This window comes from Copidosoma floridanum, unplaced genomic scaffold (assembly GCF_036245765.1).
Source record: "Copidosoma floridanum isolate Cflo_tuat_1 unplaced genomic scaffold, Cflo_Japanese_pri ptg000006l, whole genome shotgun sequence".
Lineage (NCBI taxonomy): Eukaryota > Metazoa > Arthropoda > Insecta > Hymenoptera > Encyrtidae > Copidosoma > Copidosoma floridanum.
This window is the reverse complement of record NW_028321883.1, coordinates 15,815,816-15,843,548: the sequence shown is the minus strand read 5'-3', so window position 1 is coordinate 15,843,548 and position 27,733 is coordinate 15,815,816. Positions and strand designations below refer to the sequence as shown.

General features: G+C 44.2%; 2 protein-coding genes across 3 annotated transcripts in view; one reads left to right on the top strand and one right to left on the bottom strand.

Moving 5' to 3' along the window:
- The window catches only part of CalpC (calpain C), a 48,691-nt gene that overhangs the window by 12,837 nt on the left and 8,121 nt on the right, over positions 1–27,733 (bottom strand). Inside the window, exons 2-4 of one of the 2 annotated variants that reach the window (XM_014351971.2) lie at positions 17,123–17,266; positions 15,885–15,954; positions 4,948–5,233 (exon numbers count right to left, since the gene is read on the bottom strand). In XM_014351971.2, the coding sequence (XP_014207457.2) occupies positions 4,948–5,233; positions 15,885–15,954; positions 17,123–17,266 (500 nt within the window). Of the gene's footprint in view, positions 1–4,947; positions 5,234–15,884; positions 15,955–17,122; positions 17,270–27,733 lie in introns of those variants that run through there. The other variant, XM_089598406.1, reaches the window with a different exon arrangement.
- Positions 9,000–12,795, top strand: LOC149375552 (integrator complex subunit 7-like). Its single transcript, XM_089598339.1, has 9 exons — positions 9,000–9,168; positions 9,258–9,580; positions 9,652–10,123; positions 10,195–10,414; positions 10,504–11,133; positions 11,208–11,505; positions 11,697–11,800; positions 11,874–12,387; positions 12,467–12,795. The coding sequence occupies exons 1-9, from the start codon at positions 9,090–9,092 to the stop codon at positions 12,734–12,736; spliced, it is 2,910 nt and encodes a 969-aa protein (XP_089454465.1). The 5' UTR covers positions 9,000–9,089; the 3' UTR covers positions 12,737–12,795.

Genomic DNA, 27,733 nt, shown 5'->3' with positions numbered 1-27,733 from the left:
ATAACGTACACAGCGACAACGACGGGGGTCAGCTTTTTTTTTTCTCCACTAGAAATTCCCGACGCGCTCGGACTGCCGATGAGCTTTCTATACTCTCGAACGGATCGTGACGCCAATGACAAAAACAATAATCGCAGCAGTGACCGGTTGATTCGTGACCGGATGAACGAATTATTCCCTCTTTCCGTGCCGATCGAGGCATTTGGAAAAAAAAAAAAAAAAAATCGGTACATAATAAGAAATAATATGCGCGTGTACCTGTAACGTGCCTGTATCTCGTAATGCTCGACTCTTACTTTCGTTTCGTGAAATCACTTTTATTCTCGGTGCGGATAACCCGCGAGTACCGCGATTTCTCCCTCGCGAGGCACACGAAGGAGCAAAAAGGATTAATGAGCGAACAAAAATCGGACGCGTTATTTTTCTCGTCCACGTGTTTAATTGGCACGGATTCTAATTGAGATATAGCTTCGAGCACGGGACGCGGAATTGGAAAGTAAGACGAATAAACGCGTTTAATTACCCGTTCTATACGACACTCAAGATCGACCAAGTAGTTTATCGACTTTCAAAAATCCTCCACGTGGGGCATTTCCTTTTTTTTTTCAGTCTCTTGTTAGTAAACAGTCACACGAGCCTTAAAAAAAAGGGCTCATCGGTAAGCGTCGGAAACAAAAATCGATTTGCCTTCACAGCAAGCATATTCGACAGGAAGTTCGGTTTTGTATGCGTTCGATGACTTACTCACGAGCCTGTACGTCCATCACCGGGCTGTTGTTGTTGGGGCGTGACGACAGCCACAATGGCACGCGGCCAAATATTTTTCCATTGCGTTACTCACAAACGAAAGGGGAATACAATTATTTGCCATATAGAGTCGACGATTGAAAAAGGTTCGACGCAATATTTTTACTGCGGCTCAACGAAAGGTCTAAAACATGATATGTTTCCTTGTACAACTATAATTCTTTGTGCACAGCTGACTGATTGTGAATCTCCAAAGGTATTGTTATTTTTGCGTATCGAGAGCGCCACGCCAAATCACACCGTCAATAATATTATTATAAAACAATTATACGGTACGAGCCATTGTGGGCGCTTACAACTACAGTGCAAACTCGATGTACCGCAGCTTCGAGAACACAATGGGTCGTTGCACCATATTGTATACAATGTGCTCGACGTCCAATTTACAACGAGATGATGATCCGCGAAAAGTACGAATTTCTTATTCAGGAAACTAATGTATTGCGTGCGTGTGTAGGTGCGCGATGAAGTTTAACGCCTAAAATGTTAACAAACAAGATACGCGCGGCGCTTACTACGTCATATGTTTACAGAAACGTGCAGGTATAGTTATATGTATTATATAATTGCAGGTTTTCACCGCTCGTATATTGCGAATCATCGCACGTGAAGGTGAAAACACACGAGCCGTGTAGCGCGGAGCTGATTTTTTTTAACGAGTCTATGCGTGAAAATCGGATGATTCGTGTATTATTAGTATGAGAAAAAAAGAAAAAAAATTATTGGACCATCCACCACGTGAGAATAAAAGAAGAAAGTTTGGAGGTATTTTTTAATTTGTTAAAGCGTCTGACCGTAGATCAGTTACACTATACGGAAAATAAAACACTATGTGATCGGTAACACGGGCATCGATCGATTTTGCTCTACTACTATTAGACTTGAAAATTTTGTAAGATTCATCAACAGATTTGCAAGTGATTAATTTCACCAACAGTGACCCGTTTGTATATTGGTGCACGCGCATATTTCTTCGACCTCGAAAGAAGCTTCGATCGAAAAAAAAAAAAAAAAAAAAAGCATCTGGCTGTACATTTTATTATGATGATCGTGATTAATAATCGGCGAGTTATCGGGCACATGATATATAAGTGCATGTGTACACACAGCCCATTTGACTAATTCTACCGTCACGAGCGCGCATGAGGTTTCTCTCCTTGGATGACAATTGCCTAGCTCAAACGGAACCTTAAATAAGTACATATATATACGTATATGAACGATGAGAATGTGTCTTCTTCTTCTTCTTCTTCTTCTTTGGTATCCGTGTCAAGCGCCGATTCGCGGATGGATTTTCCCTTCCGAGCGCCGGCGATTTTCATAATTTAGCGTCACAGATGAGAGATGATTATAATTAATGGACGTACACCGCTGGAGGCTTTGCACGGCGCGACGAGCTCGATTTGTTGTATATATTTACAATGAGTTTGGTTTTGTCAAGATTGATGTTGTTTTTTTTTTTTTGTTAGGGCGCTCGTGTGTGCTGGAGGTGATTGTTGTCGTGGGTCATACTTTCTACGGGATGAGTGTGTAAGTATGCTATCTGCACAGGTATTTGAAATATAATAGTTTCCGTGACGGGTCACACATCGTTTATTTTATTTTTCAGGATATTTTTCAAGAAACAAAATAGAGGTAGTTTAACCAATGTTGTTTCGCATCATCGTTAAAACGTTCATTATAAATTTACCGATACAATTATTTGGTTTTGTTTTCGATCGCTTCGAAAAATCGGCACCGATAAACTGTCCGCGAATCTCCCGATCGCATTCGTATAGACGCGAGAAAACTCGGATACTCGACATCCCTCGGACGAATTGTCCATCGCGAAAAAATCCCCCGGGACAAAAAAAAGAGCCATACGTCCGACGCGCACGTACGATGGTACAGGCAATTTGTAGCGCGCGAGAGCAAACCGATTCCCCGGTAAAAACGAGACCGCGTGTAATAGTTTAAAAAACAAATAACAAAACGAGTGCTCCTTCCCCGTACATTTTCTTATTTAATTTAACTCGACTCGAGGGGGGACAAAAAGCCTCGTCCGAGGCACTTTCGCTTTTTTTTTTTTTACACCGAAGCGCAAAGGAGGGGGGGCTAAGATGATTCAACGCGGCCTTCGTTAGAGGAGCCCCTGATGGATGTAGTGTACTTCTCGGGGATTAATTAACGTCGCCGCTGCAGCTGATGAGTCTCAAATTGAGCGAGTGCCATGACGTTGCTGATAAAAACGTCCACCTAATTGCATAGCTCCCGAACAAAATTCCATGACGTGTCGCGTATACAAAAAAAAATAAAAAAAAAAAAAAAAAAAAAAAGAAACTCCACATACAACATATTCTGATGTAACAGAAAAAAAATAGTCTAGGTACATGTACCCACTCATTTTGGTAACTATATATTGTAATGGCATCGAATTAAAAGATGACCATTTGGTACAATCAACCTCCTGAAAACCCTTTCGAATACTTATATACAGGTACACAGTAAAGTCCTTGGGCGTCGTAAATACAAAATCACGCAAGAAGAGACCAAAGCAGCCGTATGGGTATATAAATATATACACCATGTAAGCCACATTGCCGCACGAGACTCGGAAATCCTATTTACCCCTCCTGCTCCTCAATCCGTACGTATATATAGATCTACTCATGGATATAATATTGTGGCAAAAAATCACATAATAGCCGTAGTACCTATATACCTACAAGCACACCCCAGCGCGATCATCATCTTCTTTTTCATCCTCTCTACTGCACGCACGATAGGTATGCACTTACGCAAGTTCAAGTTCAAACGATCCACGGTATAAAATGTACTGCACGCAACTATATAAATTCGTCTTCCTATCTACTTGGGTATTATACCGACTCCTTTTTTTTTTTTTTTTTTTTTGTCTCTATTTTCTTTTGCTACGCAAAAAGATTGCGCAATCCAAGGTGTAAGTATAGGTGTACCTTTGCGATCGCGTGACGGACTACGTACACATATGTATTATATGCAACACATAAGCGAGCAAAGTTCATCGATCCGCGATCGAAAGACAGGGAGAAAGGAACCGAGCGTTGCAGCGGCACACACACCCACGAGATAGTACCTATACATGTTACACAGTTCGGCCCCTTTTTTGAGAGTCAACTATCATAGGAAGCGTGTCTATAAATTACAAGTATTGCAGACACCCAAATGCATAAGTACAATCCGTTGCTTTGATTTCCCTTTTTCTTCCGTTGATTGCTGCCGCGGGGGTATACGCGGAATCGGCACTGTGCTGCTGCTCTCGTGAAACTGTACGTATAAAGAGCCGTACGAAATTGGTATTGGATAAATTACGTAATTAAGGATATTATAGGATTGCGTATGCACATACGCCAAAAATTAACGAAACCACGAACAAGGACGTGGACGTCTCCCCCCTGCCCCCCCTCGTATACATAAACAATGATCGGTATCATTAAGACTCTCTGACGTTTGATTTGACCGTTGCAGGATGTATACTTACATATATATATACATGGGTATTATATATCTTACAAAGCTCAGAGGCCAGCATCCACTTGGGACATAAATCTCTGTAAGTATATATATTATGCTCCGTAAAGTGACTCGTACACGATAATCCACGAGCGCGTGCCGATATCGCCACGTCCGTTTCACTTCCCAATGCACACCCACATGTATATATTTACACACACATTTACCTATCCTCGTATCTTTTTTTTTGTTTTTTTTTGCACACAGGTATATATTATTATCTGTACCACCTATGCAAAAAGCACCAAACTCACGAGCAGGTATATCCATTGTGGGCATGTTGTATACACATCACGGGGAGAACAATAAAATGCTTTGCTCTCTGAAAGGGCGAGCTCGCGATTTGACGGCGCCCACGCGACCCGTGCAAGTATATACCGGCTGAATTTACGATCAAAGATTGTACACGCACGTGTGTAATAATACACAATAGGCTATACGCATGTATATACATATGGTGATGCTCTCTGCCCCCGCGAGCGAATGCGCCATCACCCTGTCATTATATATAAATACCTGCATTGTATATTGTACACGTATATTATATTGTACGAGTTGGGTGAAAAAAAAAAAGAAAAAACAAAAAAGAAAAAACAAGAAAAAACTCACTTGGCGTAGGCCTTTTCGAGCAGAGCCGGCCAGAACTGATCGGTATGCCGGCTCTGGACAAAGGCCAAGCGTCCGTGCACGGCGGGCAGCCGATCGTCGACGAGCACCTCGACCCAGGCGCCGCACCACCACAGCCGAAACCGAAAAACCCCGGCGTACTCGCTGCTCGGGGAATTCGTCTCGCTGACCGCGCCGCTGCCGAAGCACTGATCGGCCGGTACGACCCTGTAGAAGAGGCCCTTGCTCAGGTGGAGCACTCCGAGACAGGACACCAGCCATTTGTCCCCTGCAATTGAAACGAGTATCATATAATTGAGCATTGTTTAGGCATATTGATGATCTTAAGGTATATACAAAACGCGGAAATTTTGCGGATACACCCATGCAATAATGGATACTCGGAAAAGTTTGCGCAACGGGATATATCTCTTAAATTTGCTCCCAAAGGCATACTTGCCGCAATACACAGGTACACACATTTTGCTTTTCCTTACCGATTTCAAGTGGCGTACAAACGGGAGTATATACGAAATGCAGCTTTTGTCTGCTGAAAACATGTATTTCGAGAATGCCTGGCGCGACAAGAGGAAATTTCTCGGAGACGATCAATCTCTGGTGGCTTTTGGCTTCTGATCGAGTGTACCGTCGCGATGGGGTGTTTTTTTTTTGCACGACCAAAAAAATAAAACCCTCTGTTCGTTGAATCGGGAGATCGGAAAAATTAGCGAGATAATATATATACTCACGTCCGTTGAGTAGGTATACAGCACAAAACGTTTGTACAAGAGCAATTCACCTTTCGAATCTCCCGTGTGTATATTTACTTACGTACATGCGCGCATCCACCTGTACATATATATATGGGCGATCGCCACTGATTTATGTATAGCTCGAGTGTTCGGTCGATATCCTGTGTACCTATTTATTATATGTATAGGTATATAATTGGTGTGTGCCTCGTATAATACAAATCCCCGCACGCGACGCCGTAAGAGACATATAATATTCGGTGTTGGTGGGTGAAAGTGAGTCGTACGGCGCGGCTTCTCGCGGCCGATGATATATATATATATAATAAAGCAATGGGCAAGAGATCGAGATGATCGAGGAAAGGAGTCAGCCGGAGGAAGAAGTTTTATGTATCGTCGCGCGGGAGAAAGAGAGAATTTTTAAGAGAGCCAGGATCTGTTGATTTGGTCAAGCTGCTGTGGCATAAGTCGCATTTGCACCGATGAAGTGTTTTTTGACGCGTTATCGGTGGAGGGTGAGATGACCAGAGCTGCCATATTATAAGATATATTCATAAAGCTGTCAATATGTGATTCAGTCTTTATATACGTATAGTACAGCAGTGCTCATTGTTATCGCCCATGCAAAGAAAAATGAAATGACATCCGGAACAGCGACAAATAAATTAATCTGCATAATGTGCTTTCTCGCTTTCACTCTCCAAGATGGATCAATATACATCCGTTTCGATGGTAAACAGTTTTGTGATCTGGATGTTTTTTTTTTTTTTTTTTTTTTTTTTTTTTTTTTTTTTTTTTTACACGATTTTGAATCTTTCCGATTGCACAAAGTATAAGCAGCAAATGCGCTTGATAATGACCGAAATGATCGATTAAACATCAATATGTTAAATATAAATAAAAGTTTTAATTTTATCACCTAATACCTAATTTTTATAAGTTTAAATATGTATACCTATAAAAGCCATTTGATCGGCACCACAACAATAATACACGCATAAAGTATCCTCTACTATGTGTATCGAGAGGGGCACGCACGCGTATACAATAATCCTCGGGTAAACGTTGCGCAAGTGCACGTTTACTTATGTATATACACGTGTGTGTATAAGCAGACCACCAGCCCACGCGTATATATACACACGAATGATCGCTATTGCAAATATATATGATTATTAATATTGCTCTCGCCGTACCTCTCAGCTCCAAGGTTTGTTGGCGCACGCCCATATACCTTAGCATATATACGTACACAATCATATTTTTTTATATGAAATACCATAACTTTTTTTTCCCCTTTTAATACAGCAAACTTCAAATTACAAACAAATTGAGCGTTTTCTAGCGCGTGTAACTTATTCTTCGTCTTTTTTACAATGTCATTGCTAAATGTTACTTTTTTTTTTAGAAAAAACCCGCTCTGTCTCTAATAGCACAGTATACGATGAGACAAGGTATGCATGTTTGGTATAATTAAAATTTTAACCGGTATCGGTAGGTATAAGAATCGGTAGCAAAAACAAACATTACCGAGCGCTACGTGTGTGTCCGCGCCGGGCACGACGCATATCCCCTTCTTCGGCAAAGATTGCTCCTCGCTTAGATCATCGTTTCATAAATATTAACGCGACATTTCATTCAATGGCCATATGTGTGTGTGTGTGTACCACATAATCACGCCTCATCCATGATTTACGTGTAAATGCGCAAGATCGGCCTTAATCGCTTTGAGCTTGGTTTTTCACCATTGCTCGGTTAAAATACAATATTTAGCTAAAAAAAAATTCACTTTCCATAAATACGAGACTCAACCCACTTCCACTCCAAACCTCGCTCCTGCGAGTATTTGCTCGGAGCTCTTAAACCAGTGAAGCACCGAGATCGCCGTCGAAATGGTACCAAGAGGGAGAAAGAAAGAAAAAAACAACTACAATCGGCATGCGTAATTAACGAGCTCCTATCGCATTATACATTCAAATGAGCTTTTCCCGCGGCAGCGAATAGAGGCCCCACGGCCACGTGAAGCCAAGACTTACGGAGTTGAGATTCTTTTTCCTTTGCGTCACAGAAGTTAGTTGTGCCATTTTGGGAGTCTGCTTGGGTGAAAAAAAAAAAAAGGTCTCGGTACCTTGTCCATAGCCGTTAGTCGTACTCATACAAAAGAGGTGAGACTCTTTTACCTCAAGAGGAATTCATCAGCGTACCTCCTCCTCCACAAAAGTGTACACTGTACTTCCTTATTTAATAGAGCCATAAAGTGTCTCTCCCTTCCAGCTGATATGTACACACATTGTACATTACAGAGATTATTTGCATCCTCTTGAAGGAGCTCACTCAGCTCGACCAATTAAAATTTGCAAAAATCGCCGCAGTGCAGATTACGCGGACGGGGACGTAAAACAAATTGACGAAGAAGAAAAAAACATGAAAACGATCGATACTCCAACGAAGCTATGTGCTGACCAACGGGGTAGAGCTGCAAAAGATACCGGTTCTTGTATACACGCCGCCAGCAAAGCCTTACTACTAGACGCACTTTATATGTATCGGTGAAAACCTATATATATGCACGTGTACGGATGGCCATGTTCCTCCAATAGCCGAAGAGAGCATAGTGCCAATGCACTTGGAATGGCATCCAACGACTTCCGGAGTATCAAGTGTGCATACGATGTTTATGGGTTGCGCTGATGGGCGCCGCTTCTACGGCAGATGAGGGGGGGTAACGTTGGCACGTTTGCTCTCGATTTTTCGAAATAAATTGCATGATATTGTTTTTACATAAAAATGATGGTTGGCTTCATTCATCCCCCCTCCATTGGCTTTTGGGAGGGAATTTTCACGACGCGTTTCATGTACACGAAAAATCGGTAATTAGTCTCCCCGGGAAAGTCTATCATTAGTTTATTTTGTACTTGCACACACTCACCGAAATTATTGAGAAATGGAAAACTATACTACATTTGGTTAGCTTAGTTTTCACGTAATTTACATATACGGTACGATAATTTCTTTCGATCTCTATTGGGCCTGCACATATATACATATATATATTTTCCTTTATCCGGGACAAACAAAATTTTTCGTTTTCACATCGATATAAGCCGTCCACAGGTAATCGGCGGGCGTGTCAAAACATCGTTTGGAGTTGAGAAATCTCAAAATAAACCAATTCTCGTACCCACGAACGCGTAATGTTCGTTTAATCGGTATTGTCGGAATTTCGGCGATATGCCGTATATAATAATCAACGCAGATATGACTAATCGCTCGCGGCTCGGAAAGCTTTGTCCGACAGCAGTGTTCGTTCGAGCCTTTACCTAAAGCGACTCGGAGACTCGACTCGAGACGAATAGCGGTGTCGTGGAGAACAAGAAAAAAAAAGAAAAAAAAATGAGCGCCTTGAAAATCGACGTGGCCATCGGGGAGCCGGAACAAGACGCCAACACCACCTTTATCGAGCTCGACCAAGGTAAGAAAGAAGCCCACCCGCTACTATACGTCCAATGATCCAACAACAGCGTTATCAATGTCCAAACGGATGGTCTGTGTCCTATATAGCTCTGCGCTCGAAAAACATTGGGGAGCAGTGCGAGGCCGTCGCGCGTTTCCCGAGGCTCTTCGAGAAGTACCCCTTTCCCATACTGATAAACTCGTCCTTCCTGAAGCTAGCCGAGGTCTTCCGGAGGACGGACAACAACTTTCTGAGGCTGTGCGTCCTGCGCGTGTGCCAACAGTCCGAGAAACACCTCGACAAGATACTCAATGTCGAGGAGTTTGCCGGCAGGGTGTTTAGCCTCATGAACTCCAACGACCCGGTCGCCAAGGCGCTCACCCTGAGGACCCTCGGTAGCATCGCTCGGATGATACCAGAGAAAAAACAAGTGCGTACATGTTTCGTCCCCCTACGAGTATATTTGTGTCTATATTTCACGTTGATTACACCATTGTTTAGGTACACCACTGTGTGAACGTGTCCCTGGACAGTTGCGACCCGGTCCAGGTGGAGGCAGCCGTGTACGCAGCCCGGACGTTCGCCGCCCAGTCTAAGGTGTTTGCGAAGCTCACGTGCAACAAGATCACGGGGATGATACGTGGCCAGGCGACCCCGGCCTCCATGAAGCTCAAGCTGATACCTATTTTGCGGTACATGCACCACGACGCGTCGACCGCCACCGCGGCCAGTGGCCTCTGCAAGGAGTTGCTCGACAACTATCCCGCCGTGGACTTTGTCCGGTTGACCCTGACCACCTGCACCAGCCTGGCGTCCGCTGTTCTCGTCCAAGTGCCGGACCAGGTGGCCCTTCTCTTGGACCACTTGAGGAAGGATCCGAGACTGGCCGTCAAAATGCACGCTCTCCACCTGCTCCAGGACCTGGCCAAAAAGTCGCACCTGTGGCCCCAGAAAGCCCTGGACCAACTGATCGGTACACGATTTTTCTCTCATACCCTTGTACAATTACAAATAAGTTCAAATCCCGTGTCGCTGGTTCACCAGATTACACATCGACCCTCTTGAAGTACGGCTCGACGAACGTGGCGTTACCCATCCGGTGCCTCAAGGTCATCCGAGTCTTGTGCGACGGCCCAATGGTCCTCGAGGCCAACACGCAAGACGCGAGTCCGCTGGTGCTCCTCTGCTCGACGGCTTCCTACTCCCCGAACCTGGCCGTCGCCGTCGTGGCTCTTGCCATTTTGACCCGAGTGGCGATACACTGGTAATGTATTGTTTATATCCTCTCGGCGTCCAAAAAAAAAAAAAAAAAAACCCCAAGACTTGTGAAACATCGTTACATCCAAACTGAAGCTACGAGGAAGGGCTGCCGGTGTACGACGTCGAGTCCGCGGTGACCTGCCTGGAGTCGCTGATAGTCCTGCTGGCGTGGGACACCGGCGAGAAGAGCCTCGGCGAGCTGGGGGTGTGCCTGAAACTGGCGGTTGATCTCTGCCGAGCCCACCACTGCCACCGCAAGTCACTGGTCGAGACGATTGGCACGACCCTGGCGAACCTGACCAGCAGCGGTGCCGAGCGACACCGGGCCAAAGCGTGCAAGCTCTGCGAGGCCCTGGGGGCCATCGGTAGCTTGGGCGGCGACGTCCTGCTGCCCCTGCTCCCGGACATCCTCGGCAGGATCGAGGAAAAGTCGGTTGGCATCCACGCGAGGACGAGGACGATGCTGTGCACCCTGCTCTTCCAGATAGTGGCCAGCGGGTACGGGTGGGGCGGCCCGTCCGAGGTGACCTCGGCGCTCGACTCGGCGCTAGCGGTGCTCGATCCCTGGAGCGTGTACAGGGTCGGTAGGTCGGCCGCCCGCTACGGGCACCACGGGATCGCCCGGCGGCTGTTTGGCCTCCTCCAGGGGGCGGTCGCCCTCGAGCAGTTCCACTTTTGGCTGTCCGGCTTGGAGCTCATGTCGAAAGCCGAGTGCCACCTCTCGTAAGTAACAACACCTACTCCATCGTATATCCCGGGCTTGGAAGTGTGAACCAAATCAATAATTGTGATGACAGGGGTGATTCGAGCGCGGTGACTGGTGGAGTAGGGAGGGGTAAGGTGGAGAGGCTGAGCGGTGCGGTGACCTGGTACTCCGAGGCTTGCGCGGCGTTCGACGCGTCGAGCACGCCCCTGAGGAGCTCGAGGTTCGCGTGCGAGTACGCGAGGCTGCGCCGCGCTTTTCTCCAGGGGCTGTTGCAACTGCTGCACTCCTGCAGGGCTCTGAGCACGGCGCCGCAGTGCTCGCGGCTGCTACACGACGGGGCCGCCACCGACCGCGACCCGCTCCTCAAGTACGGCCGCGTCACAGCCGAGGTGAGAGTCTATACTTTGGTTTCTCTTTCCAGCCAAGTGCTTTTTCACTCCACAGCTGATGTCCTGTTTATTGTAACTGGTTGTAACCATCACTTTTGGTGCATCATAGCTTTGCTTGTTCTATATTTTATACATTAAACGTGTAATTTAAGACGCGCTTGGATTAATAGTGATGCAATGTGAGTTTACAGTTGAGGAAGTCGATGGCCGAGCTGAGGAGCTGCGCCGACAATTACCGTAAACTACAGCGGTGCGCGTTCGATGCCGACCCCGGCACGCTGACCAACCTACGGGCGTATCCTTTTTCTCTCATCTTTCACATATTTAGCCGATTCGTCGCCTTAACTGCTCACGTGTATAATATGTAGTCTGGAAAAACTGTGTCTACTGATGACCCAGAGCGTGCAGCGGGTGTGCACGACCACCGATGCCCCGGACATTTGGGAGGAGGACGCGAAAGCCATGTCCCTGGAGGAGCAGCAGGTGTCGCGGTGTTGCGCCCAACTGCGCCAACTGATGCCCACGCCGAACGAGCCCACCGGGGGCGACTCGAGCACCGAGCACTTTGGGATCAGTCGGCGCCGGGTCGGCCAACTGTTGGCCCAACTGGAGCTTTTGACCAGCGAACAGCATCAGTTCCCGGTGCCACGGTACTTTTTCCAGCAGTTGCGCTCGACCAGCATCGCCCTCTCGATGGCTCCGCAGTCGCGCGCCTTCGGCGAGCCGCTCTGCGTGCCCCATGCCAGCCAACTGGCCCTCAAGGTCGAGGGCGTGCTCAGAAGCACGGGAAACAGGGCCTCCACGAGGTCGGTGAGTGCCGTGCGCGTCACCGTGTCGACCACGAGGGTGATCGCGCCAAACTCTACTTCCAAGAAATTGCAGGTACACCTTGTTGCTCTATTTTTTTTTTTTGCTTATCATGATCCTCATGGGTGGACTGCACGTCGAGTGCCTGTTACAGGACACGTTGGGCGAGCTGGAGCAGACTGTGGTGCCCCTGCGGGACTTTTTCGCTTGCGAGTTTTTGGTGTCGTTTGCCGCTTTTTCCTATTCCTCGTCGGTGCGGAGTCAGTGCTTGTGCCAAGTGACCGCGAGGGCGAGTGTTGTCGACGAAAACGGCAACTCGTGGGACTGCGGGGCACGCTCGAGCCTGATGGTCAAGGTTTTCAAGGAGCCGCTCGCAAAGTGCAAGAAACTCATCCCGTCCCAGAATGGACGCGCGTGGAAGTAACCATGTACACATGTATATATATGCATGACCAAACAATTTTTTATTTATTTACACACCGAGTACGTAATTTTTCTTTTTTCCTTCCTTCCTTTTTTTTTTTTTTTTTTTTTTTTTTTTTTTTTTTTTTTTTCTGTCCCTTGTGTACACGTTTGCGCAGTATACGTTCGTATGCAATTTTCTCAGGGAATCGGTCCATTTTAGCCTTTCGGTCTCTCTCTCTCTTTGCTGTAACGTGTATATAAACACATATAGGGAGGGCGAGCTCGCGGTGATTTTCTTTATCTCTCAAGCGTATATGTGTACCCTACAACTGCAGCGAGGAGGAATCTGTCTCTCCCACGTTCCCGAAAGGTCACTTAGTGCCGCAGCACATATATATATATAAATCGTGTACACATGCGAGGGTTTCGTGCAGCTCGCCAAAGAGAGAAACAGAGAGATCTCGCGACGCCGTGAATCTAAGTCTCTTTATTTCTCCTCGAGGCGCGAGATATCGCTCCCAACTGCGATGTATATGTATACCTATACCTATTTATACACTGATCCAGATAGCAGCAGTGTTTAAGGACAAAGGAAACGGAAAATAAAAGGGACACAGACGCCGTTCTCCTTTTTTTGCAACGTGACGCGTTTGGCCTTTCGATGGTATTATTACCGATGGGGGCCATTTTGAGCCATGTATGAATTACGGATGAGGCTTACGGTAAATATAGTTTACATGGTATATGTATATCAGCCGATGCGTTGATCGTTTTTTTTTTTTTTTTTTTTTTTTTTTTTTTTTTTTTTGCAAACATCTTTAAGCTCACCGAAAAGTCAATTTAAAAAATGCAACGAGAAAAAGTTAAAAGGAGTGCCTCTTTCTTTTCCGCGCGATAAACATCTCTCGAGGCGCATCCCCTCCCGAGGAGCGAAGCCCCGCCCGTCACCATCAGTGCAATCTCTTCATCCGCGCGAGTGCTCAAGAAAAGAAAAATTGAATGAAAAAAAAAAGAAAAAGAAAAAAAAATCGAGAAAGAAGATAAGAGCATCACGAGTCGGAGCAAGAGATAAAAATCTGATGCTCCGCGCGACGATCACGCGAGCCTCGAGTATACGGGGCTGGGGGGTGCTGTTCTTTCCGCTCCCCGAGAGAACTTGACCTTTAATTTCCCTCCCGGGGACTCTCCTCCCTCGACTTCCGCTTCGCGGTTCATGCCCGGGACGATCCTTCCTTGGGTTTCCTTTCTTTCGAGGCTCTTTACAAATAAACGCGGATAATCCGACGATCGAAGGTGTCAGGGTTTTTTCTTCTTCTCCCGATTTTACAACTCATTATATACATTTATACAAAGGTTAAAAAGGCTAAGGAGCGGCGAGCACTTCCTACCTCGCAGTATTTAAATTACAAACATATATATGGACAGCATACTCCAAGCCTGATCCAACGAATCGCCCTCGACCTTCCGCACCTCTCGTCTAGGCTCACATCGTCCCTCTCTCTTGATGCGCAATTTAAACCCTCGAGTTCACACAAGTATAGCTCCGTCTCATCTGTTCCTCAACTTCTCGCGTCTAAATAAAAATCACGATATTTACGTCTACGAGCTCGTGAATGTAAAGGATGGCGTTGGATCAAAGTGCTTTCATGACGATGTGTGAATAAAAAAAAAAAAAAAAACTTAAGTGCTTGTAGGCAGTTCTTTATGAGCAATACGTTCTCTAAAATTGACGGATTATTGGTGAACGGGCAATATTTCCGATGATTTTAAATCGTCAACGTGTTTGAAACATATGTACGCGATGGGTATATGGTTTATTTGTGTTGACCCATTGGACTTAAAAGGTACCCCAAGACAACCAATACACATTATAAGCCCAATGATTCATCGACTCTCTATTTATTTATAAACAACAACAGTCGACAAGTTCAGGTATGATCTATAATTCTATTTCAATCCTGTTTTGAGACGTTCTGTGTGCATAAAATCATAGGCGTGGCCAAAGTAACTGTATTATATAGGTATAGTTACGAGGAGCAGCAGAGAACTTAAATATACGGACTCATCCCTTCAATTGCGTATCCTCCGTGAATATGTATATATATATACCTAATCCTCGTATGGGTATAATTGCACGTCGTCCGTGCGTGGAAAAAAAGCAGAGGCTGGAAGCTATTCGTCATCGTCCCTCCTTTGCACCGTTCGTTTACCAACACAACTGAAAACCAAGCTTGCACTGTGTACAGGTTGAATAACTATCTCTCTCGTCGATGATTGGGTTAAGAGAGTAATAACAATAATAATACATGGGTAAGGAGGGAAAATTGAATATAGGCAAATAAAACGAAAAGCCCTGGTTTTTCCAGGTAATTGGAAAACGATTATGGACACGCTGTGTATGGAACTCGGCTTCACCGGGAAAAAGGGAGAGAGGAAACTGTTGTCTTTTTTCCATCATTAATTGCTGCTCGAGGGAGACTTGGCAGTTTTTTCCTTTTTTTTTTTTTCATGGAAAAATAAGATTAATATATTATATACTTAGACACACGCAATACCAAAACGACAGACTTGTCTAGCTCTTGAAGAAATTTGCGGCATTTTTCTTCCCCCTCTGGTCTTAACGACTCTTTGTTACTGCACCTATTCCATACTCCTGGAGGAAAAAATTACCTGCATCCGTCGCGTGTGTATTTTATTTTATTTTTATTATTATTTTTTTTTTTTTCACGCTCGGACCAATTCTGTAATCACCGTCGGTTAGTAGTGTAGCCGATCTCGTCGCGAAGTCGCCGGAAACACAGAGTTCGCTCCGATGCACAATCGCACTCTGTTCTCTTTGTAGCCAACACGCCAGCTCGGTTTGTCATTTTTTTTTTTTTTTCGACAAATTAAAAAAAAAAAAATGATAAAATTACGCTAGCCTTGAAAATTCGCACATCCTCTTCACACGAAAGTTATATTAACAACTTCTTTTTAACTATTCGGTAATTGCTCGAAAAAAAAAAAAAAAAAAAAAATATTATGGACAACATTTCTTCGAAGCCACGGACGCCAGTTTGCACGATTAATTAATAATTATGGCGCGTTTGCATCGCTGCAGTAAATAACACATGATCGTTGGAGATGACGATAATAATATATAATATACTTATGAAGAAAGAACTCACCCAATTTTCCGGGAATAACGTCAAACTGTGTCGGCGTGTCGCTTATGAAAATCGGTCGACTGCACAGTTCCTGCAAATCAAAGAAATCCATCAGCAAATGGCTTCGTGCAATAATATTTTTTAATTCAAGCAGTACTTTCATTGGAAATAGTTGAATTGTCGTTAATATGTGACAATGGAGGGCGGCTGTTTAATTTACCGATCAATTTTAATTTTTCTTTTTTAGCCGAGCTTTAGTTATTCTTCATACGAGTTTAGCGACTTTTCTTCTGTATAATATGGATGAGTCGGAGTAACCAATTTTATTTTAATTATTATTTTTCTTTTTTTTTTGAATAATCAATAGAGCCGAAGAAGTGCTTTTCCATAAAAAAATAAAAATCCTCCCACCCACCGTAGTAATTCACTCCCCCGACGTTTCATTGAATGCAAATGACCCAACTGTTTGAGCATCGTATGGTCAGATATTTCCACTGATCGTCGTTCATTCGAGCGCAAGTATGGATGATAATTCAAAACTCGATGCCATGAGGTTTTTCCGAAACGCGAAACATCGGAAGGTAACATCTCGGCGCGACTGCCAAGCTCGATGATACATAGTACACTTGGGCATACATAGCTTTAATGTAATCACACCCAAGGCACTTGTAGGGGCTTAACGGTCCGCTCAACCGTTGAAAATTCGAAACACCTTGTTGCCCTCTCCCCGTAAATATATGACTTCCCATACACCCACGCAGCCCGAGACCGCGAACAATGGGATGGAGAAGGAAGAGCATATACTACATACTACATCTGGTAAACGTGTAAGTATACAGGGTTATTGGATTTGCAATTTGTAACGCGACCTCGTAACGTATGATATAATAATATATTATGTACCGGTCAAACTGAGCACGGAAAAACGTATATATGCGCATACGTTATACTAAAATATCGGAGAAAGAGATCCGTTACAAAGTACCGATTGGGTTTCCGGTTTAGTTTATTCGGTATAGTTGTGTGTGGGTGTGGATGACGAGACGAGGGGGGATGATCTTCCCAATAGTTGCAGAGTTAAAAACGTGTTTCTCGCTGATGGTTTTTTAGGTACAATGTACATACGAGAGTTACCGATCAGTTATCAAAATAATTACCGATCGGAAGGCAAAAATTGGGCGCGTGCCTATGTCACTCTAATAGTATATATATTGTATAATTAGATGAATGAATGGGAGCAAGGAAAATGCAAAACTTACCCTTGGTCTCTTCCATTGGAACTGAAAGGGCGGCGTTTGATGGTAAAAAACCGACGCTTGGGTCGCCGGGAAATTCGGATCCTCCCAGAGTTCGCCGCGTTTCAAGCACGAACGCTTGATCCGCTCGTACTCGCTCATCACGTCCTGTAACAAAACATATTTATATATTATAATATTATACTTAAATTACAAAGCAACGAAATACAACTTATCCATACAAAAGACTATAATTTATTATTTATCATTAATATACCGTTAACACGTGTATTTTGGACGTTAATAAAGGGTCCGCGTATAGGGTGTGTATTCGTGTACACTGTGATTACTATGAGTTGGTGCTCGCATTAATTATTATTATTTTTTTTTTACCATGATGTGTAACAGTCAAATTAATACCCAGAATATATCCTGTTATCGCTGGTATTTTCCATACTCGGCCAGAATATAGAATAACATTACTACTTAGTTTCACTTTCTTTCAACTTTCGTTCATCACAGAGTTTTCTTATGTATGTCTATAATCTATCATGTGAGTGGGTCCATGATACACGTATATGTATATGTATCTGCTGGTAATCTATGTAGATCGTAGAAGAAAAAGTATTAGTGTCCTCGCTCTAGATATTTAATTAAATGCATACACCTACAACTCCGAGCCCAACGCAACTTTCGAATATCACCGAATCGTGCAATGCGAGTATATATACATATACCTACAGTTGGCGGTGTACGTGATCTTGATTTGGAAATTGGAGTTTCCTCCAAACACGGGTGAGTTGGTACATACTTAAACTCTGCCAAGCGAGAAAAGATAATGTGACGATATCGAGTCGGTTTGCTCGACGGTTTGTTGTTGGATTGTTCGTTTTGGCAAAGAAAAAAAAAAAAAAAATGATCCCGATGCATGGAGCTGTACCCACCGAAGTGTACGGTCGATCGCGCAGGACATAGTATTAATCGGCGGCTATACTTACGGTTGATTAACACATACTCGTATGTGCTCTGAAACGCTGGGGCTTCAAAAAGAAAATCAAAAGTAATGCGATGGAAATGGAGGCGACGAAGCGCGAAAGTGCAATAAAATTCTGTCTCGCGCGCGCGTGTATTATAGGGTAAACCTTATTCAGGCGAGCAACGGCAGCGAAGAGGATGAGGAGGCGCATTTATGTGTATATAATATATTGCGCAAGCGGAGTAGTATGTGGGCGCATTCCCACGCACGAGACATATACAATGCACACTGTGGCGTCGATGCCATAGCTCCGCGGGTCAGTATATATTAAGCGTGTGTATGCATGTTGCAGAGTATAATATAGCGCGACGATGATGCAGTTGCGAGGGGGTCGTCGACATTGCTATGTGCGAGTATATTAATATATATGTTGCACATCCTCCCCCGCGGTGTCCTGTACTCTTGTTCTACCTCATCCCTTTTCGCCCTTATTGCTTAGAGTACGTATATTATGGGTATACGAGGTCTTAGGCGTTTTTTTTTTTTTTTTTTTTTTTTTTTTCAAGACCATCTGGATAAGTTTGTCGTTGAATCACACGAGCGATTGCCTTGTTGGATTTTTCATCTAAACAATATTTTGTTTTCACAAGCAACATTACTCACATGCCGTTTCGACGCTCCAAAAGAGGGTGTATATACCTATATCTGAACAGATTTTGTCGATTTGGCCTCAGCATCACTTCAGATAGAAAGTTTTGCAGCAACGAGTCCAAGTCCTGGGGAGTTCCCACGAGGCGCCAACGTATATACCTAAACCGTAAAACCCATCGGAGACACCTCCCTTTAGCTCCCGTAAAAAGAGATTATACAGGTATACAATGTACTATGGAAGGGAAAAGCCAATGATTGGCGCACACTCGTCGACCGCCCCCTCGTCACCTCGTCTATTGCAACACCTTGCGAAACTCCATTAGGTATACACTTACCTCTCTAAGCCCATACTACGACGACAAAGGGGATACACTTTCGCCTCGCCCACACTCGTTGCTTCCCTAATTATACATCCTCCTTATTGTTATATACCTGCGTGCACGTAAGCATTATACACACACGACAGCGTGTGATGTTAAATGTCCCGCGTTGACCTTTTTTTCTTTTTTTTTTTTTTTTTTTTTATTTCATTTTTTTACCACTATACCTACACAATATATACTTTGTGAATCACTTTCACGCTTTGTTTCACGTTAAAGTGGCTTTTTGTGTAAACGCACATGTATCCTGTACTCCATACAACGCACGTACAAGGATACAATTAACTTTTTGCTCTCGCGGTAGTATAAGAGAGGGAGGAAACACAAGGAAGTTACTCTCATTATTGTACCTTTGCACGCGTATACATATTTAGCACTTGCGTCGTTTTTTAATTGTTAATCAACTGGATGGACAGAGACGAGTTATATTGAAGATTTCCGTTCTCAAAACCGAGGAAGAAAATATGAGTAGCACCACCACCAGAGATGGTGTCTCTCTAGTAGATGGACACGCTCTTGGCTATGTCGATTATGATGGCACTCTCTTGAATCTATAAGTCTCGCGAGTCTGATGCCGCTTAGTTTCTGGGTAGAGACGAAAATGTGACCATTACGTTGTTTCGTCTTGGCTTTCCGCGACAAAAGAAAACGCCGTGATTAATTTCAATCGTGCCCGTCACTTGTATCTCTCGCAATCTCTTTTTGTTTGTGCATTAAGTACAACAACAAATTAGTCGCTGCGCGCTACGAGGAAAAACGTTTCAGTCGGACGACGCAATAGCAATAAGTACAGGAGACCCCGGTAATTGGGCATTTTTAGCGAGAGATACTTTTTTTTTCTTTTTTTTTTCAACTACGGCAATTATTACCAGCGACCCGCCCAAGTTGGCTAATTAGGTCTTTACACCCCCTAATTTTGTGCCACATTATTGCAGGTCGGGAGTTTGTTGCGCGGATAATTAAGAGAATAACAACACAACTATGGAGATTCCTGATGGAATGTAGAATTTCGCAAAACATTTCGGGATTTAATTGTCGTTTTGACTATAGGAGTACGCGGTTCCCACCTCAGTGTATATATATACCTCCTCTCTCCTTTCAAAGTATACCGATCTTCCGTCATCGAGTTACGTAACCCAAATGGAAGTGAACGAGCTGGAAGGTCGAGGTGCAATCGCGCCCATCGGACCCGCGGGGAGATGGAAATCTCGCGTCCAGCCCCTTCGGATCGGTATGCGCGCGAGCGCTCGTACAAAAAAAGAAAGCCTCGATTACGTAAAATATGATTTCTCCCGCTCGCCGGTCCCTCCTTTCTTTCTTCCATCGGAAATCCCCAAGGAATCGCGGAAAAAAAACTATCGCCGTACCTCTCGAGATACAAGCGCGCTGAAAAAATCGTATGCAAGGAGATGTATCATCATCTGCCGTGAATACTACACTCTCGAGGGCGCTGTGCACGAGGCTCGTACGGGTGTCCGAGAAAGGGGGGTATCGTAAAGTCGTTGGTGCGAAAGAGTTACGGCATTCCATTGGGTGTACTTATCCCCGTGGAGAGAAAATCACTTCCGACGTGTTGCCGCTTCTGCGGCCGGGGATCGTTGAGAGCCGGCGTGTGTCTGCGTGCGAGGGGATAAATCGCCCGTGCGCGCGTAGGATGTATTTATCGCCGATGGGTGGATCGCGACGTTGATGCCCGAGAGGATGGATCGGTTATGGTTTTGCGAATGTATCTCTCGGGCCTCGCGCGAGGAATCGCGTGGAATTTGAGACGACTTTTTTTTTCTTCTTCTTCTTCCCCGGAGAAAAAGGATCGATCGGATGAAGAGTGATTGGCGCGCGAGGCGCTCGTTTTAGCCGTTTATTCAATATCTTTCGCGATCCGAAGTTCGATTTTTCTTATTGTGGCTCTAGACATCGACGAAGCATGTACAAGGAACATCCATGCGCTGGACTTTGATTTAAAATCCCTGAATTGCTCAAAAATTAATGCTTTAGATAACGATTTTTTTTAATTTCGTTAGTACAGTCGCATCGCTTACGACACAGACCCCCGAACAGTATAGAAAGATAGCACGTGGCGATCGGAACTCGCGATTATCTCCAATAGGATCGAGGGAAAAAAGAAAAAGAGTCGCGAAGCGCTAATTGGCCGATTATAAATGCATAATCGTGACGCAGCGTCAGCCTTGGCGCGAGGGATCTGTTATCGTTGGATCGGCGCACACGGGGCGAGTGAACTCGGATTTTCCCCTTCACTCTCGAGCCTTACCTTACCTTACCTGTGTTTTTTTGTTTTCTAATCGATCGAGAAATCGGCGCGGAAAGTGATTCGTCTTTTTTTGCCGATTTCGGGGTTCCCCGTCATTCTGCGTTATTGCTCAATATTGCAATATTTTTTTTTTTCAACAAAACACCAAAAAATTGAAAGGCTCGTTTTAATCAATCATCAAGTATTAAGCCCGTTGTACGTTATTTCCATGAAATCAAAAGTCTCTTATACCATATATACCGCGGACAAAAGAAAGCGCAGAGAGCGAGAGAAAAAGTGAAAATGAAGTGTGTAGTCGTATACAGATATACAAATTTGTACGGGCATAGTAGCACGCGCTCGTTGCTCGAAAGGATTCAGGGTCGAGATAAGACAACGAGGCTTTACCTCTCCAAAGCGGGCTGTGCGGGCCGGTGAAAACAGAAACCATCGGGCGCGTAAAAGCGACCGAAAGTTACTTATTATATTCTAATCTCCTCGCGCGGTTATCCGATTTTTCAGTCGTTGAGCGCGTACATTATATACCCGCAAATACACACTTAAATCTATACTTTGAATTTTAAATCAGATGAAATTTTTCCGACGTTGGATATATATTTTTTTTTTTTTCTTTCATTAAACTTACGCGGGCGATTTAAATTTATTCGCGGTCTCGATCGAGAGAGTAATGGTCCGATCGCACGCATAGGACAAGTCGACGAGGGCGCGCACGCACGCGAGCCACTATAAATTGGCAATTCACTCGGAGCTATACGTATAGGTGCTTTTATTGCACGAATAAAATGTAATTACAATGATGAATGTACAAATGTACAATTTTAAAAGTTACAAGCCATTTTTTTGGCTTAATTAAATCATCCTCCAACGTCACGTCCCGGATGTACACAACAAAAAACGGATGAAGGCTACTCGTATTAGAAAATATGGAAAAAACCCTTACTTTTCTTGTTCAGAGTGTAGGTATACATGTGCCCAACTAGGTAATGCACACAAGTGATGCAGTGCAAAAGAAAAAGGTCGAGTCGTCCTCGACGAGCTCGCATGCATTGTATATGTTATAGGGAGGAATTTCTCCGCGTCTGCAGCGGACGGGCTCTCGAGACGTCAGGCGCGCGTCAAAGTTGATTTTTCGAGTACGCGTGCGTGCCTCTGTCAAAGAGCTATTTTTTTTTTGTTCACAAGAAACAAGAGGCACACGAGGGATCTCTCGTGGCTCGAGAGCTGTGAAAGTGGCCGTTTACGCGTACAATACATACATAGGTGGTCGAAGAAAGAAAAAAACAAAAAAAAAAAAAGCTTCGCTCGTGAACCACACGGTGGTGTGTAATCATCGGGTGAGCGCCTCGAGTCGACCTTCGCGACCTTTGAAAGGGGGAGGGGGTAACACCCTATACCGATCTCCGAGACCATAAATAACGCGGCAAAGACGCGTAGGCACAGGGTAGGATTAACGGCGATCTCTCCTCCCCTGTGCCCAGCACACCCCGTACAAATCAGTGGACACCCACTCCTCCGTTTACCGGAGACTATATTTAGCCCGCGCAGGAAAAAAAAAGCTCTCCCCCGCGAATCCAAAAAAAAAAATGAGGGGGGGAGGGAAAAGCCGGTATGCAGCGCATCTGTACGTATAGATCGTGTAGCCGCATAACGTGGCAGAGGAGAGATCGGTTTGTCGGCACTGCACCGCGCGGCCTTGACGCGGCTCCAAGGAGGAGGAGGATATATTTCCTCTCGGCCCCGCTCTCTCTCCTCCATCTACCATACAGAGCACGACGGGTTTTCCATTGTTTTGCTCGAGAGTGTGCGATAAGATTGGTGTATATATAATATCGTTGGGGTGCAAGGGTATATACAACGCGTGCATTTCGCTCGCCGAGAGTATAATGTAATGTAGGTGTGTACCTAATTAAGACTTGTGGGTTGAGTTTCAGAGGAGCAAAAACAACTTGAAACAGTTCTGCGGCCGTGTCCGACGAGCCGGGGAAGTCAGGGGGTGCATACAGTGAATTGTTAGAGGCTGGACCAAGCGGTGGAAGGGAAACTGAACATTTGAGTCGGGTGTGTTGGAGGAGAAGTGCTTAATCGAATGACACGATACGTTTTTGCTATAGATATACACACACTCGTGGGCAAGAACAAAAGGAGTATCAGTTTTCTTTTTTTTTTTTTTTTTTTTGGCACAATGCCGCGTCGCGTAAAAAACGTGCAATCCTTGGGACTCTGCACGCGGTAATGGGAGAAAGGTGCCGATAAAAAAAACCAAGTATGTAATAAACCGTGCCAAATTGGGGAAGCAACTTAACGCGTGGGACGGCAAAAAAGGCCATCTTCTCGCTATCTCTGTATACCTCGACATGCCTGCAAAACAAAAACAAACAAACAAAAAAAAGTCCAAATTACAGGCCAAGGGGAATAGAAGACATCTCCGATTCGCGCAACGGTACAAACTCCTTTTTTTTTATCCATCAGGTGTAGTTTGCCTCGTTCCGACCTTTCCCTCTTGGGCTTGTTTTGCTGCATATATATTATACACATGTAGCGGATGGCCAGCTCGAGAATCCAGTTTTAAAAAGCCCCTCGCAGTAACAACATAATGTATATATATAAAGAAATGGAAAGCGTTCGCGGGACATGTCACTTCTGGTTTTTTTTTTTTTTTTTTTTTTTTGATGGCTGCACCTAGAATACAGTTCTCTGCAACGGTGCCTTTTCTCTCTTTTTTGGGTTGTTGCTCTTGAACGAGAGGGAAGAGCGTATACTTTCCTTTCTTTCCTCCTCCCTCGAATCGATAACTGTCACGTTCAATGGGCTTTTATTTTCAACCACATACCAAAGATGCACTGATTAATTGAAAAAAAAATGATACGACTTATAATTCTATATTATACAATGAATTGTATCATCAAGCTTATATGGCTGTAATAGGTACACGTATAAATATCGGCGATTGAACCTCCTTGTGCAACTTGGGCAGTGTAAAATTTGTAGCACAATTAAATGACGCAAGCGATGAGGAATAGAAAAAAAACAACAAGAAATATTTCACCAACCCGAGAACCCATCAATAATTCATACGAAGATAGGTACACATAACATGTGCGCGTTTTATAACGCGCCCCCCCCCCCTCTCGAGTGAATTTTCCCCTAATCGAGATTGAAAAGAAACGAAAATCCCACAATCTATTTCCATGAAGGTAGGATTTGATTTTGTGGTCTTACCTCTCGATGTCAATTGCTGAATTAATCCTATCCTGACTAGCGCTCTTATTGGACACATCCTCTCTCCACTCACGTGCGGGCAAGACGATCGACGGTATTTTTGTTTCTCCTCTCCTAATCAGATGCAACGCCCTCCTTCCCTCCTCTTTGCTCTCTTATATGGCCCACACACACGTGGCAAGCGGATCTACTTTTTATTCTTCTCGTTACGCTGCACAGAATTTTTAGTTTTTCCATTTATCCATTTACTTCCTCGCGTGTGCGCGATCGCGAGGTGAAATCGTTCCTTTCTTTCAACAAAGTTTTATGCACGTGGGCCAACAATAACGCGCTACGGCATCCTATTCGTTAAATCACGCTCCAATTTTCCGCGCATCTGTTCCATCGGAGGAGCTTTTAAAAGTGCCATATTTTTTAAATCAACAAGCGATGACGGACAAAGTGGGAATCATATAAAAGAGAAGGAAAAAAAAACAACAGATCTCTTGGTGCGCTCAACGCACTACTTACGCCAAAGAGAAAAGGATGTACGCGCGCGCGAAAGAAAACACAAAATAAAAAGAGTGTATGGTATACCTACACCCGGAAACTGTAGCGCGTACCGATACAGTTTTTCGTACTTTGGCGCTCGATAATAAGTCGTTTAACGCTCCTTTCCTCCGCCGGGCAGGAAATGTCGAGGGTAGAATAAACGCCGCACCATTTTACCGTTGGTCCTCTGTAGCATTCATCGTTTCCTATACGCGCAGGATATGTTTTTTCCTCATCTCCCTCTTTTTCTCCTTCGTTCAAAGCCAATTTGGCTCAAAACTATAGAGAGCCGTAAAACTGCGCGGGATGCGCGCGATTTTCCCTAATTTTACAGCCCCTCTCTCTGCACACATAGTGTGAATACGGAGAAAAAGGAAACTCGCGAGCAAGTATAACGGCTCGTCAAATGATTTCACAAAACGCGCGCAACATGATAATATATTATAACGTTGAGCTCGTTCACGGGGTGCGGGTTTTCAGGTCTCTCCGTATACTTAGCCCAATTTTACATCAAAGGTCCGTACGTACAATACAATACATATACGTGCACGTGCGCTCGTAAACGACAAAATTCACGCTGTACCGCATACAAATGTATATTGCCTACTTCTGCACGTACACGTTCCACTCGTTAGAGACACTTTCACCCGCGCGGACTCACCTAAGTTCCCTCGTCAACTCAATTGCCACCGGTGGCTACTTACGATCATCTCTTTTTTTCTTGGTTCGCGTTGCACTTTGGAACTTTCAATTCAAGACCATCGATGTTTTTTCTTAAAAAAACCGAGCTACATTTTTATTTCATGCGCGAGGAATGAATAAAGAACAAAGACATTGCATCGCGTTGGAAAAATTACGAACACGTGGTACAAAGCAACTCATTACTTTTCATGTAATCGTAGAGAGAGAGAGAAAGAGAGAGAGATTATATTTTTTATTAATTTGAAAGAAAAAATCTTTTGTACTACCACACGACTCTAGTATGAGTAAGAAAGAATCGCTGTAATCCAATTAAAAATATACAAAACGTGCGACTAGGTTGACGAGCCATGTGTTTAACTAAAAAAAAAATATACGCTTACACTTCGTGTTTTTAAGTGAACGTCTTCAAAGTACAAAATATAGTTATTACAAGGAGGATTCATACAGAGTTTAATTGCCGTGAATTATCGCCACGACTCCGGCACTTGCAAAGTCTCGTTGCGCTTTTCCAACGATCGCGAGCGACACGACAGATCCTTTCGGACGAGGAGAGAAAGAGAAAACGCGCGTTGTATGGTTATATACATCATATGATAGTATACGTGCACAGAGAAGCGGTACAAACGTACTCATTTTCCTTTTAACCGGAACGATTTTCAATTTCCGCTCGTGGACTTTTTTTTTTCATCACTCTTCGTCCCGTTCCAACGCCAAGGGTGTGGTCATTGGTAAAATCGTTTTTCATTGGTTTGTTGCAAGATGGAACCAAAATTTAAAAAAATTTGTAGCTATTGAATTGTTTTCCATTTTGCAAGCCTGCAGAAATGTGAAAAAAGTTGATTTCGGGGTTACAGGGTGCAGACTAATAAATGAAGATGTCGCACGCAAGTTGTAAGTTCAGAGTTTTGTTCCAGAAATTATAAACTTTTTCGTACTGAAAAAAAAAAAAAAAAAAAAAAAAAAAAAAAAAAAAAAAAAAAAATTACACATGTTGCGTATGAAACTCAGCTCGTTCTGTATATATTTGCACAGTTTTAAGAGGGACTGAGCGTGTACGTAAAAGCCCACAGCTTCACATAGGTACGACATACCCGTGGAACCTACGTTTCGAACCGCACTCAACTGCGCCTATTTGTTTCTTCGAAAAGTCAGTCGTGCAAAACATTACGTTTGATGGGGGGAAAAGAAAAATACCTGTAGTTGACCGTTGACTTCCTTCCACGCTATATAATTCAAACAATATACAGAAGGTTGCTACCAGAGAGCCGTCCCATTCGCTTATCCCGACTTTTGTTTATTTTTTTCAATCGATATCTCACAGGCTCGACTTTTCCTCGTATTAAAAATTAACAATGGATTATGACCGTTTACACAAAGTTGTACATCCACGCGATACTCCCGAACTTTACCGATCTCTGAGTAATGTACATTAATAACCCGCGATTCTCTGCATCATCCTAAATTCAATAAATATCAGGTATGATTTCGCACTCTGTCCACGCCCATAGTACCACAGAACCGGAGCAAAAACAACACAGCAATCATCGTCGAACGCACACGTCCCATGGATCCAAACCGATCTTCTCTCCTAAAAGGGAAAAAGCAGAACGGGAGAAAGAGAGAGACAGCGTTAAACGGCATTCGCAGTTTCCTGAACCTTATACCGTTTCGCCGTGTCCGTACACCCATCGAGTCTGAGATGATACACACACGCGTGAACCAAAAGCCAGAAACCCGATCGGCAAATCGGCACCTTTCGACTCCCCGAAACCTCTAATTCACTCGCGGAGAACAGCTACTACGCACCCATAGTCCCTCTTTTTCTCTCGATTGCGAGGCTACTCATTAAAGAGGATCCTCGCTTCGATTTATCCTCCCATAGCGACGAGAAGCGCCAGGGTATACTT

Coding starts and splice junctions, on each gene's coding strand:
- LOC149375552 (XM_089598339.1), top strand. CDS start 9,090: ATGAGCGCCTTGAAAATCGACGTGGCCATCGGGGAGCCGGAACAAGAC. Junction 9,169..9,257: donor CTTTATCGAGCTCGACCAAG/GTAAGAAAGAAG, acceptor TGTCCTATATAG/CTCTGCGCTCGAAAAACATT. Junction 11,801..11,873: donor ACGCTGACCAACCTACGGGC/GTATCCTTTTTC, acceptor TATAATATGTAG/TCTGGAAAAACTGTGTCTAC.